Raw genomic sequence first — 14,285 nt, forward strand, 5'->3', positions numbered from 1 at the left:
GAGCCTCTCTCTCCCGTTTTTTATTTTGGGAAGCCAGCAGGATCAGGAGGTGCTCCGTCTTTTGGAGCAGGGCACTCAGGGCCAAAGCAAGAGGAGAGCAGCCGCGGGTGCTGGGGTCAGGACCCCCGGGGGCATCAGCAGGCTGCGGCGCGGTGGCACCGCTCCCTCCTGCGGGAGCGAGGAGCGCCTTAAGAAACGGCGGAGCGGCTGCTGCCCCCCCCCCATTCCCCGGCCCAGTGCGGAACCCACGCGTGTGGTCACGGCTCCCACAGCCGCATCCCGCCATCCCGACCGGGATGGCTGCCCCTGCGGGTAGGTGGCCATGGCAACACCGCGCCGGCGCGGCCCAGCCCGGCTACCGCCCGCTGCCACTGAGGCATGCGGGCGGGGCGGGCGAGACGCTCTACCCTTCCTCTCGCTCGTCCCGGGGCCGCGCCTCGTTGCTATTCCTGGAAGTGGCCTGGACCATAGAGTCGCGCGGAGGGTAGATAGGCACTCGGCCGCGTTGGCGCGTGGGGTGTGGGCGGGCTCCGCCGGGGGAGGTGGCAAATCGCGGCCTGGCAGGGAGGCACCGGCGGAAGCGGCTGTAGCTCAGGTAAGTGCCGGGGGGCTGGGCCGCCACCTCTGGCCGGCGGGTGGGTGCCTCGTCCCGCATACCGCTCCGCCCCACAGCTGGGCTCGGTCCCGTCCGGTCCCGTCCCCGGAGCCCGCCCGCGGTGGTGTGTGCTCCGTGTGCAGGCCCAGCGGCCTGGCCGCGGCCTGCCCCGCGGCGTGGGGCGAGGCTGTTGAAGCTGAGGTGTGAGGGGGGAGAAGCCTATTAGGGCAGAACCCGCGAAGTCCCGCAGCCGGCTCGCGGGCAGTTTAAGCGCACTTGTATTTGTTTTTAAAGCGAGGCCTGCGTTGCTTTTGAGATGGGGACAAGGCCTCAGTGCTGCTAGGTCTGGCCCATCTGGGGATGGGGGGCGAGGATGGAGCAGGAAGCTCTGTCTCCATCGGGCATTCCTCAGATGTTTCTAAAATTGCAACACCAAGTGTGGCCAACTGCTGGGAGCAGAATGCAGAGCCCACTGCTGTACAGAAGGATGTATACCTCATTTGGCAGCAGATGGAACAAGTGCTTTACTTTTTTTTTAGGCTTAAGTTCATATGCAGGTTGGACACCTCATGGTATCATGGGACTTAAGCATGATTTGGAAGTGACTGAAAATACTAACTGCAGTTTGCCAGTATGTACACAGTTACACGTAAGCTTTGTGGGTGTGAGGCAGAGCTGCCTATTTCCTGATGAGTGATCATGGGTAATATGTTCAGTTTCTTAATTTAAAAAGAAGCCCCTGATTTTCAGATTTACAGGCCTGTTGTACAGTATTTTTCTCAGATACAGTAACTTTGGGAAAATACCATCAAAAGCTGCTTGCATGGGAAGCACATTGTTGCTAAAAGTGGTTGTCAACGTATTATTGCCACCTTTGTGCTTTTTAAGTGACTGTTCATTGTAATAACAGCAAGAAAAGAACTTGTCTAGAATAGCATGTTAACACTGAAATGGAACTTTAAATAAAATATTCAGGGTTAGAGCTCTAGATTCATGTGTTGCTTTTTCTAGGCCTTTTAAGAACAGTGCTCATACATGGTTCTTTTACTTGCTTAGTCCTTGCCTGCCTTTGCGGTGCCTAGGTGTGCTCTTAAGTCACAAAAATGTTACAAGTTGTGATGAACAGCAGTGCATTCCCAGTAATAATCTGTATGGTGTGTTATTGGTTCGAATGCATTATCAAAACAGTCTGCAAAACTTAGGAACACTGAATACTAGTTCAAAGACAAAGCAGTGGCATACACTTAGCTTGATCTGCCTGCAGATACCTTAGCTGGGCATTTGCTGTTAAATTCTCTATTTAGTGGAAGTAATACAGTCATTTTCCTGAGTAAGAGTAATGCAGAAATGTATTCAATTGTTCATGTATAAGAGAGAATTCTTTCATTTGATACCTTTTGTTTTTAACGAGGAAAATGGAATCATCTGGGATGTTAATATAGAGGGAGTGATGCTTTTCCCTGGGAGCTTCAGTGAGGTGGTTTCCAACCACAGAGGTGAGGATGTGCTATGAACAAAGCATGACACAGAGAACAGGCTCTGCTGGACCTGCTGTTGTTGGATAGAATTGGGTGATTCATACAACTTTGATAGCGTAAGCTACAAAAAAAAAAAAAAGTTAACTGTTTTGTATTTTAACACCCCTATATCCAATTTGGAATACAGTGAGGAAACTTCTAATTTTCATGTAACTTCCTTGTTTTCCTGTATGCAAGACACTTGGGGGAGTTATAAATATTTTTTTCAATTATTATTTATGTGCCTCGGTTCTTGACTCATTTCTTTGTGGGTTTTTGTAGTTCTTTTTTGTGAGAAATCTCAAATATTGGTATTTTACTTACATTTTTTTGGTGGTTTTATGTCTGCTTTAAGTCTGAAAATGTCACTTCAGAATGGTAATGCTTTTGAGATCATTCCCAGCACTTGGAAACCTACTTAATTTTTAAAAAGTATTTAATAACCTAACAAAGAACCACAGAAAGTAGTAAAAAACAAATAATCAGAGTTATATAACCTCTACTGGGAAGAAAGAAGCCTCACTTGATCAATCAGGAGGGCTATTCTGCTTGTAGAGATGGTTGTTAACGTCACTCTAAAGTAATTATTTTAACATGTTGTTTAATATCCTTATATGGAAACAGTCTTTGTATATTTTCCGTAGCATTTTGTGCTGGTTCCTATTAAGAAGCTCCCAGTCTGCCTGTTCTTAACAGTTTACTTCTTGCATCCTGACAGGAACAAAGGAAATGACCCATTTTCCTTCCCCTCTCATTCTCTCTTATTGGGATGCTGTTCCTAGCAGAAGGCGGTAGGATGGCACGTTCTAGGCCTCACTATTTGTAGAGGCAGCAACTGCAACTGAACTTAGGGATGATCTGCTCCCCTCGCCGAACAGCATGTTGTTTAGGATAGGAATTTGTTGGGATCTGAAATGAAAGTTTGTTACGTTATTCACTATTCAAAAACTGATTTGGGCATTCCTATACTATAGCAGAGTGTCCCTTTTTTCTGCTAAACCTGCTAGATGGGACCCACAATTACTTACAAATAAAGTTTCACTGCGTTTTGCAAGCTAATGCAATTGTATCTTATCTGTTCCTTTCGCTTGGAAATATTTTTCGTGTACTGCTTTCCTTGTCTCATAATGATTGAAAACAGCCCTTTGAAAATCTAAAGAAAGCAGAACAGCTATGGCTTGCTCTGTTTTGCCTTAGGGTTTTTTTGTGGCTTTTTTTTAATATTTAATTTTACTATGGAAAATCGATGAAAAAGTCCCACATCTAGAAATTGTAATGTTTAATATCTGGAGTGTTGCCAGACACTGAACTCCACATTATATTAACGCTTGTTTCAGTTACATGCAGACAGACTTCAGGATTTCAGCAGTCATTGATCTGTAATGTAGTCTGGTCTGTTGGCAAGTTATCACTTGTGAGCAATGCTGTAAGTGGTGCCGTTATTGGGTGCTGTAGGAAGATGTAACATACGGTATGTTGCTAATTTTAAGGTTTTGATTTGTAGTAGTATAGTAAAGCTTCAGGAAGACAGCTCATGGTCATCTGGGGAAGTTGGTGGGTTAAATTTTCTCGGAAGCCTCCTGAGGGCAGTGTTACGAATTGCACGGTGTGTTGAGGCAGAGTAACTGAGGAGTTGTGTGAACCTCAGTGCCTTCTTTAGGTGTTGCGGATCAGCAGTTTGGGTTTTTTTTCTGTTGTTGTTGTCCAGCTAACTTTTAGTTAGAATATTTCTATTCTAACAAAATACAGTGGGAAATAACTAACTGGATGCTGGTTGTACACAAACATTTAAGCATGTGCTGCAGTCATGATGGGATCAGAGCAGCTGTCCTGTGGCTTTGGCTACAGCAGCTTTTTGGTCAGAGTAAGTCACAAGGTGAATGTGGTTTACCTGGTAGGAAACAGGTTTTGTGAATTTTATTTGTGGAATGATTTGTTGTAAAGTTTAGGTTTTTATGGTATGACACACCGAATGTGTCATAATCAGTTGACGATTTTGACTCTTCTGCTTTTTAATCAAGTAGCTTGGGTAATGCTACATTGGATGTGACTGTACTGTCAGTTTAAAGCAGAAGTAATTCAGTAATTTAAAAAATACATATTTAAATCTGGATTGTTCCTCCTTCTCACCTTTAGCTGTAGGCAGCTTCTCTGGGTGGCTTCTCACGTGGCATTACTGTGAGAAATGGGCCAGAAGGTATATCTGCATTAGCACTCGGACAATGACTATTTATGAACTTTTCTAAACTCTTGAATTATGTCACTGAATGTATAGACAAGGTGACAGGAGAGATTTGCAAAAGTAGAAACAAGATGTGAGCAGAGCAGAGCGGTGAGTTACATCTGTCAGTGAGGCTGTGGCTGTCTTTAAAGATCTGTAACACTTGTTGGCTGGAGGCTGGAATGAGCACTTGTGTATTGGTCAAAGAAAAAGGAGCTCTGTTTTTTCAAAACCATTCTTAAGTGGTGTTTCCCAGGCAGTTTTGAGGAATACCCTGTTAGAGGCTGTCAGAAGATGATTAGGATCAGGACCTCCTTATTTTCTAGGCAATGAACCTATTAGGCTTTCATTAACAAGCAAATGAACTGGGGGGGGGGTGGAGGGGAGAAGTTAGAGGAGAAAAAAAAAAACCCACAACCCAACAGCTTTCCTAGCTTACAAGGTGGCTGATGTCTGCACAGCTGCCAGGATTTGAAATGCCTGCTTCAGGGCAAATGAAATGCCCTGTGAGCTAAAGACATGTTTTTTTTTAAACTGCCAAGTTGCAGTTATGCTAACTTAGACTTTTCCTTTAGCCCAAAGCTTAGTATCTGTCTCTGCTAGGATTTGTCCGTCAGACTGTTGGTGTCAGAAACTGGACTGTATCCTGCTAGAATGACTTCCGCTACCCAACAGGAAGGCATTTCTGTCTGAACACACAGGTGCCTGCATAGGTCACTTCCCTGCTTTCCCAGGCCAAGAGTTGTGTTGTCAACAAACCAAGCTGTGAAGTGCTCCTGCCACTTCTGCGTTTCCTGTCCGTGCTCTGTGGCTGCTCTAAATAAAAGGGCCTCGCTACTGCTGTGATAATTAATCTATAGCACAACTAACATTCTTGAGTAAAAAGATAAGGGCTTGCCAAAACCCAGCTGTTCTGGGTGTTTGAAACTAAAGAACAAATCCTTTTGATAATCCTTCAGATCAGGGTGAATTTTCATGTCTAGCTTGGGTTAGCCAAGTGCTAATGTTCAGTGTAGCGTTTGTATTCAGTGATGGTACTTCAAAGCGACTGAAAATAATGTTAGAACCTTTACCTGGAAATCCTGTAGGTGTCCCATTTGTGGGAGAGTTTTTGTATGTGGTAGTAATTCTCAAATTTTTGGACAACAGTTACATTATGTTCACCAATTTGTAAATCATCTTTAAGAAAAATATAATTCCTAAGTGGAAAAGGTAAAAATGGAAGGAGAAAGGACCTCCTTATGCTATTCTTTATAGGGGTTGGAAACAGAGTATTTGAATTTCAGGTTTTATTAGCTAAGTACAGAATCAGAGAACATAAAAAAAACCCACAAAACTTCAGGAGTACCTTGCATACTCAGCATTAGCTTTCAGTAGATATTTTTCCTTCTTTAAAGACAGGATGGGTGAAAGGTATTTAAGGATGCAGAATTTTAATATTCTGAGTTTTAAAGGACTCTTTCTATTTTAAAACTTTTAAGTATTTAAATGTTCTGATTTTGATAATTCTGTGTAATTTTTTTCCTGTGACTAGCTTTGCGGAGGCAGCCATTTTGATTATGGCTTGTTTGTTTTATTAATCTTTGACTATGTGACATTTTATTCTACTAGAAAAAAATGTGAATATTATATGCAATTGATCAGTTCAGAATTGAAATTAATGTAACCTTCAAGTCAGCTAACATGCACTGTGGATTTTATTTTCCAGTATCTGAAACTTGAAGTGACGAAACATGTCTCAGTCTGGTGAAAAAGTAAAGGTAAGAAGGCGCCTGCATAGCTAAAATTGTGTTTAGAATCTGTTCAGCTTCTGAAATTACTTGTGGTTTTACTGAGGTGGTAAAATAGTGAATAAATGATACCTTATTGCTTCAGATGTGTTTCTGAAAAGGAACTGTTTGGTAGCAACAGAGCTTGCATGGGCTTTCAGATATTTGCCAGACATTCAGTGTTTGCTTGTGCATTTAGAATGGTGCCTTTACCTAAGGAAATTTAATTTTACAACCCTTTATTTCTAATGTTTTTGCCCATCTGGGTCAGTTTTAAAAGGATTGTTAGGAAGTAACTGAATGGCCCTGTATCCCCCCCCTGCCCCACTGGAGGTCTGGCATTGGATAAAAACTGTTCTCACCATAAACTCATCTGTGAAGAAAACATTTGGTTCCAGCTGGCTCATAGGTCCCTACATTAAGTGGCTGCAGTTCCTGTTGAGGCTCCTATTAGGTTTTCAGTCAATTGATGACAGATGGTGAAGCAAACTGCCCTTTTTATAGCCCAAATAGCTTTGATAAGTTTTTCAGGCATGTTTCTTTTTCCTGCTTTTGTGTTAGAAATTAAACGTTTAGAAGATAGGTGAGCAGCTTAACAAGCAGAAGGTAGATCTCTGTGTAATTATGTTTTCGTAATCTCTGCATTACTATAGAGTGTTCCTGGTTTTCTACGTGTGAGTGTATGCATTATTTACTCTTATAGAAGATAGTAGCAGCAGATACCAAATTTCAAGAGATATTTTTGGCCTTTAGCTTAAGATCTTTGGGATTTTTAGCTACGTTTACAGTTTCAGATTAATAATAGCATGTTCATGCAAGCTTGCAGATTTTTTTTTTTTAACAAAGGGGAGATCTTTGTTTATCTGTAGCCTAAAGTACTTAATAGATTTCTATTTATATTAGACTGCTTGGGAAATGGGTCTGTTTCAAGGTCTGCCTTACTATAGCAACAAAAAATTGTTTCATTCTCTTTTTCCATGTGCTTTATATACTTCTGCACTTTATTGTTTAGAATCAGCTGAACTCTCTTTCAACTTCTTAGGGGGAAGGAGATCTCATTTATACTCAACTCTTGGTTTTTTGTCAGTTTTCCGACTCAGCAGGCTATGTGGGATTTGCTAATCTGCCCAACCAAGTTCACAGGAAATCTGTGAAGAAGGGCTTTGAATTCACACTGATGGTGGTTGGTAAGTGCTTTGTTTAAGTATTTTTGATCGTTATACAATAACAAATTTCTTTCACATAGACATATATGTCTTCCTACTTAGCAACTGACCGTTACACAGAAGAAGAAGCAGCTTTGAACTTCCGTGCACTGTAATTAAATCTTACACTATTTTGTCATGTCTGGTAGGAGGGAGTATTTGTAGTGATTAAAGATGATGACTTGGAGCCAACAGGACATTCTTGTATTCCTGACTCATCATCAGATGGTAGGGGTAGTTGCTTAATCTTTCTTTGACTCCCATTTCCCCAGCTGAAGGCATGAATGCACATGGTGAATATCTTCCTGTTGAAACGGTGACGCTATTCTTCTGTTTTCTTCTGTTCCATCCTGACTCACTCTGGTATTCGAACTAAACTTTGAATTTGCCTGTTCTGTGAACAGGCACCTGTAGGAGTCTTTGATGGAAAGTCCTTCAGGTACAAAGCCATTTTAAGAGATTATTCTTGGCACGTTGAATGATACTTACATTGAATCAGTTTAATGTTATACAAATGCAAAGGGAATCCATAGTACTTACCACCTTTTTGTCATAGTTACCTTGAAATTACATGTTATTGAAAAATGAAAATGAGAAGAGATGCATTACACTTCTTATTCTCTGTGCTCTGTAGTACTGTTTGGGATTATTTGGTGACAGTTTTCAGCCATGTCTGTGAAATAAATAGGTAGTTTTTGGTAAGTGTAGAGGTGTTTTTATTTCACGTAGCTTGTGATGATAAATACAGATAACAGAGATGGAAGTTAGTGGCATCTAAAATATCACGGCTAGTTGTTCTAAGTGTTGACTCCTTTGATTGCTTGGGTTAGGAAAAAAGTTACTTTTTTAAATTCAGGTTTACTGATCACATTTACAGGTCTTACCTTTATTATTTTATAGGACAAAATTTTTATGAAATGAGGTTCTAGATTTATTTTCTAGATGAATTTTGAATAATATTTGTTATAATTTTGTTTCATGTTTCATAGGATGTGTATAGCCTAACTGTAAGGGTGCAAAGTTCAACTGTTAGTTTGGGGTTTCTTTATTCATTGTCCCTCCTAACAGTGTTCAAGGTGCAATTTCTAGCTTAGAAAAACCTTAAAGCTCTCAGAAATTTTCAGCAGGAGAGTTACAGCTCCTGATTTTTTAAGTTTAAGTGGAAAAAAGCTTTTATTTCCTTGAGGTAACCAAGCTATCTCTAGATCTGTAGTCAAAGCGCTGTATGACCTTTCAGCTTTTATTATGAAATGTATTACAGTAAACTTCTCATTTTCGTGTAACATTTATAAAAACACTAGAGGCTTGTTTTTCCTGTGTTTTTAAAGTGCTTAGCTGAGCCTTTGATGTTTTTATATCAAAAGCTAGGGTGGATCCTGATGAACAAATTATTTTTCCTCCATAACATGCACTTGGGAAAAAGAGGTGCTTTAAAAAGTTTAAGAGTAAAAGGTGTATATGCTTAATAACCTGAATTATTTTGTTTGTAGGTGAGTCTGGCTTGGGAAAATCCACTTTAATTAACAGTCTGTTCCTGACTGATCTTTATCCAGAACGTTATATTCCTGGAGCTGCAGGTAAATATGGTTTTGCAGTTCCTCCAGCATATATCCTATGAAATTTTATGTTCTTTCAGTTAACATTGCTTCATTCTGCTAACTTCACCTGTGAGACCCTTTCTTCATGTTATCTAGATGTATTTTAATCTTCCAAATTATTTTTTGTGCTGTCATTTTCTCATTTATATTTCCTTTCAAAGACTCAGCTTTTGTTGTTTCTTCAGTAATTGTTAAAAAACCCACCCCCCCGCAACCTTTTAGGTGTCAATATACCTAAATGTGATTTTGCTCTAATCCTCATTTCCTCTAATACTTTTTGCCTGTAGTGCCTTAAATCCTGGTTAGAGGTGTAAATTCGTTCTGACAAAGAATCTAGCATATTTCTGAGTAGTAAAATTTTACTTCTGCATATTGTCATGAGTAAATCCCCCCTTTTTAGTTCTTTGGTTCTTGTTTATTTACAAAAATGTATTGTTAAATTTTGACTGGCTAGCTTGTGGGTTTTTTTTTCCCTGTAAAATACTTTGTCATGTAGATTACAATACAGTTCAGATTGCATTTCATTCTCTATTGCTCTCTCCTGCAGGGGTTTCTGCAGCAACTGATAGGCGTAATAACAGTAAATATGTTCCTTTTCTTTTAGAGAAAATAGAGAGAACAGTTCAAATTGAAGCTTCTACGGTAGAAATAGAGGAGCGAGGTGTGAAACTGCGTTTAACAGTAGTTGACACACCAGGATATGGAGATGCCATTAACAGCCAGGACTGGTATGTGTGTAAATACTGCTGTGCTTGGTAGACTTTGTATCTTACACAAATAGTACTCCAGTGTGTCTGTGTCTCTGAACTTAAGTGATTCAGCTGGTGGTCTTTGGATAGCTTTAATGAACCTGTTGCTTCCTTTTACATAATTCTTAACATTAATGGAGTGTTATCTTGAATTCATGGTAGAGGGTGTTTTCTGAGTCCTTGCAGTTAAGCGCAATTTTCCAAGCAGTTCTGCATTCTGGGTGCTTGTCTTCATATCATCAGGGACATGATCATTTAGTTTGTGTGAGCTTTCCAATAAAGTTTCTCTTTATATTTTTTTGTTGCCTAAAGTACACATCTCTAGTAAAACTATTACTTATGCAACTTCTGTTTCAGTTTTCTAACACTTCTTTTATTTTTTTGAAAGGTTTGGTTAGTTTCTCTAAGCTGTCTGTTTCTCCCTCAAAATTAGTTGCCTTTTTTCCAAGTAAGGTTTTCTGTGACAACTGAAGTCAACTTCTTGTCTCCATAGCTGCTCTGATAGGGTGGAATTCTGGTTAAGGGAAATTTTTCTGTGTCTCTAGCCCATGCAGTTTCCATGTTTTTTAGACACTACTTTTCGTTCCCTGTCCTTTATATGTACTACTAGCAATTGGGATAGAACTGCGTTATTTTTAATGATGGAGTTACTACTTAGCTCTCTCCAGCCTAAATATTGCTGATAATCTTTAGTGGCTGAGGTAATTGTCTGAGATACATTGGACAACATATATAGTTGCTTTAGCATAAGGATTGTGAAGAAAGAAGATGGTAAAATATCTACGAAGGAACTGGGGAGTTAGTAACAAAATTAGAATTAATAAATTTGTTCATAAATGTAATTTCCGAAGCATCATAGTAATGCACTTTAACTGTGGATAACTACACATCTTGTGATAACTTCTTTCAAGTAAAGATGAGATATATTAATGTGCTTACTGGGATGCCTGAATTGTTCCAGTGCAACTAGAAGCTAAACTTTGAATTTCCATGTGGTTGTCTTTTAAAAAGTGCTAATAATATTTATTTTGCTTGGCCATTAATTTTTGTTGACACTTTTTTGTGGTGCTGGTGGTAATCCTAAGGCAATCAAAGTGTCACTGTACAGAGAAAAGGTGCATAAAGCCAAAACAAGTTGATTTGAATTCTTCAGTATAAGTTAAAGATCAGGAAGGAGGCAATGCTAATCGACTGCTTTGTAATCTTTTATTGACAGAATGCTGTGTTATTTGGAGCATTCTGGAGAAAATTTTTGTCAGACATGGTTTTTCTTTTTCTTACAGCAAAAGTGAAGGCAGTGAAGTTACATAATGAAAGTTTGAAAGTGAAGCTGTAGTGGGATTTTTATTTTCCTCCCACTTTTCCTACTTTATTAAGTTGAAAAAAAATTGAACTTTCAGAATAACACAAAGGCATCTTTCTGGACTGCAGCATGGTCTTGCTTCTTTTGTGCACTGTTGACTAGAGCTTCCTTCCGCTGGAGCTCAGAACTCTGCAGCCTGTGTATTGTGTTACATAGAGCCCTTCCTGTTGATTGTGTTTTAATGGCCTTTGTTTATTCTGTTAAGATGTTTCTTAGAGACCTACGTGTTCATGTTTTTCCCCTTTACTTAGCAAGCCTTCGAAAAGAGAGTCATTCTATGACGATTCAGATCCAGTAGAACAATTTACTGGTTTGTACTTGGTTTTCTGTGACAAACCTTAAACATCAAAATAGATTATGGGGAAAAAACAGTACTTACATGCTACAAAATAAAAAGGTGCAGTTATTTTAATTGTCTCTAGTCTCATTTTCTCATGTCACATGAAAGGACTTTGAGCCATGACGAGTGTCATTTTGACAGAAGTCTGTTAGCCTTTACAGGATGTCATAGGGACTTGGAGGGATAGACTCTTTGTTTCAAACTGTAGTCAAGACTAACCCAGTGCAACCACCTTCCTTCCTTCTCAGTTCAGAGGAAGCAGCAAGTTCGTGTTCTTGAACTTATGTTTGTGTTCAGGAGCATTTACTGCAATTATGGTTAACTGGTAGATGGTGCTGATCTTGATCCAATTTTTATAAAGGACTTTTTTGGGAAAGCTGCAGTTTGTGCACACTACCTGTTTTTCAGGGTGATGAAATATACTGAGGTTATTTTTGAACAGGGGTAAATCAAACTGGCACAATGTCCCTAGGAAGTAGCAGTAGCTGACAGTGTTTCAAATATCTTTCTCCTGATAAGCTTTTGTAATAACTTTGTTTCTGTCTTTGCATTAACAAAAAGGCTTAATTTTAGAGCTTGACCTTCAAGGTTGGGTGCTGGGGTCAATTTTTGTGTGTTTTCCGTCACAGAAGAAGTACTAGTAAGGATTGCATATTCTCAGGAGTTTTTCCAGGAGGTCTCCTGAATTGCAAGAATAACAGTGTTGGATTGGGAAATGAGTTATGGATTTAGTACAACATATTCTCTAAAGTAGATTACTTTTGCTTTTCCAAATGCTACTGTACTTAAAACAGCCTGTAAGAAAAGGTGGCTGCTAACCTTAGTGATATTTTTTTAGATTCTATGTGAAGCTTTAGTTCTAGCTGTAGTTCTGTAGTCTAGAATCAGACTACACCTAGGAGTGCTCTTGGCATCAGTTTAGACATGTGTTTGTAGAATAGCAAAACTCTTTATGGTGGGAGGTTTGAAGCATAGAACATGTCTTCCATGCAAAAGGACTTTGGGATCAGGAGAAAAGCATGCCCTTAAAGTAACATCTTTCATCAGACAGAAGTGAAAGGATCTAAGGAGAAGAGAGAGAGGGGGGAAAAAAATATTTGATTCATGCACTGATTTGGGATCAAATCTAGACTCAAAAGAATGGTTAAAAAAAACCAGTCTACAGATTAACTTATTGGACACTGCCAATCACATGCCTCGTTTCATCTTGTTTGCAGTGTGGCAGGTCGTTCTTTGATAGCTGCTTTCTGGCTGCTGCTAGTTTGTTGTTTTTTTTTACTGGCTTACGTTAAGCTGTATTTTGTGGGCTTTGGCAGCTTGGTAATATTTTTCATTTTCCCCCGGTGGGCTTAAATGCAAAGGTTGCGTTGTTTGCTGTTACAACACAGGATGTGCTATCTCCTAAGTAGTGATAGCACAGTGGTATAAGCCAGGTGTTTCCCGGAAGTCAGGAGGTACAGGACACTAACGCCGTATTTATAGGGAAAATTATAGCTGTTAAAGCTAGAAAACTGCACGTAAACTAATTACGTTGCCAGAGAAGTGTGTGATAGTTGCTTTTCCATTGTTTGTGCTTGGTTTCTGTCCTAGTGTTTGTATGTCTTCAGTCTTGTTACCTTTCACCAGCCAAGAGGAGAGTTTAGGATCAACAGGAACATAAACCATGTTGCCCTTTTCCAACACATTTAGGTATTAAGAAGCTAGTTCTTAAAGACTTGAGTAGCACTAAGGTCAGAACCCAATAAATTCGATTCTTTGCTGTGTTGTCTTCCATAGCGTGACTTACAATGGTGTAAATCTTGCAAAGATATAAACGTGTGTATATATATTCTACTATGGATTTGTTCCTTCTAGATCCAAAAGCTTACTCAACTTTGGAAAACAAAATTCCCTCCAGGATCTCTTCCATCATTCTCGTTGCTTTCTTTCATTATCTTCATTACAGCCACACAGCCCAGGGTTGAACTTTGCTGCCTGTCACAGTATTTGCCATCATTCTGTGTGTTTATTTTCTAGTTTACTGATTGTTTTATTTGTGTTCTCTTGTCTGTTTCCTCCTTAAATTCCTATAATCAAATTTGCACTTTCTCAACAAGAAAAATACTGTTTTTTTCAAGTAAAGCTTTCTGCTCAGTTTTTCCACAAGTAGTTTAAGATATGTTCATGACACACAATCTGCCTAATCTTATCTTCATCAGTGTGTTCATTTCCCTTCCCCTGAAGTACTTAATATAAAGTGTCCTTTTATATTAATGTTGTTTGCAGGTGTCTGCATGCTCTGGAATATCTTAAAACAATCTTCTTAGTAATGCATTGTGTTTTCTTTTCTCTCTCTTAGTCACTGCTTTCATGAATTTTTGTGATCAAATTTTGTGTTCCTTTACTTCTTTGTAGGGCATATTTAAAATTGCCTTGAACTAAGTAGGAATTATTTTTCTTTGCCAGCAAAAAAGAATTCTGTAAGTTAACAAAAATAGCTTAATAAATCATGTGATGCTTGAGTGCATGACTTGCAAATGTATTCGTACTTAATTGAAACAGACTAGTATACCAGAATTTTCATAGGTAACTATAGAAACTTAGCTCTAGGGTCAGGGTTGTAAATCAAGAGGATATCCGGGATATGTCATTTTTCAGCTGATCTAAAAACAAATCCTTACCCTCTACCCCCAGAAAAAAAAAAAAGCGCAGAGAAATCCTCAGTCTTCTGTTCCTGTCTGTGTTGTCTCAACACTGAGTGCTGCTTCCCGCGCCACCCCCGAGCTTGCACTTGAACTTTTTATCCGTAGACAGAGTAATACTTGAAAGTAACTCTAGGCATAAATAGACACTTGGTTGCTATGAAAATATCTTTTTGCATTATCAGAATACTTTTTCTCAGTAGTAGATACAGTGCTAGGAAGTTGAATTTTTGTAACAGAAATGTTC

The 14,285-nt window shown here is 39.4% G+C and overlaps 1 protein-coding gene across 2 annotated transcripts in view; it reads left to right on the forward strand.

The window, feature by feature from the left end:
• Positions 1 to 447: 447 nt before the first annotated feature.
• Positions 448 to 14,285, forward strand: part of LOC130155087 (septin-2) — a 39,866-nt gene continuing 26,028 nt past the window's right edge. For both annotated transcript variants that reach the window (XM_056352072.1, XM_056352156.1), the window contains exons 1-5: positions 448 to 595; positions 6,042 to 6,093; positions 7,190 to 7,289; positions 8,798 to 8,884; positions 9,510 to 9,633. In XM_056352072.1, the coding sequence (XP_056208047.1) occupies positions 6,067 to 6,093; positions 7,190 to 7,289; positions 8,798 to 8,884; positions 9,510 to 9,633 (338 nt within the window). In that variant the 5' untranslated portion in view covers positions 448 to 595; positions 6,042 to 6,066. The remainder of the gene's footprint in view (positions 596 to 6,041; positions 6,094 to 7,189; positions 7,290 to 8,797; positions 8,885 to 9,509; positions 9,634 to 14,285) is intronic.

Source organism: Falco biarmicus, chromosome 1, assembly GCF_023638135.1.
Source record: "Falco biarmicus isolate bFalBia1 chromosome 1, bFalBia1.pri, whole genome shotgun sequence".
Lineage (NCBI taxonomy): Eukaryota > Metazoa > Chordata > Aves > Falconiformes > Falconidae > Falco > Falco biarmicus.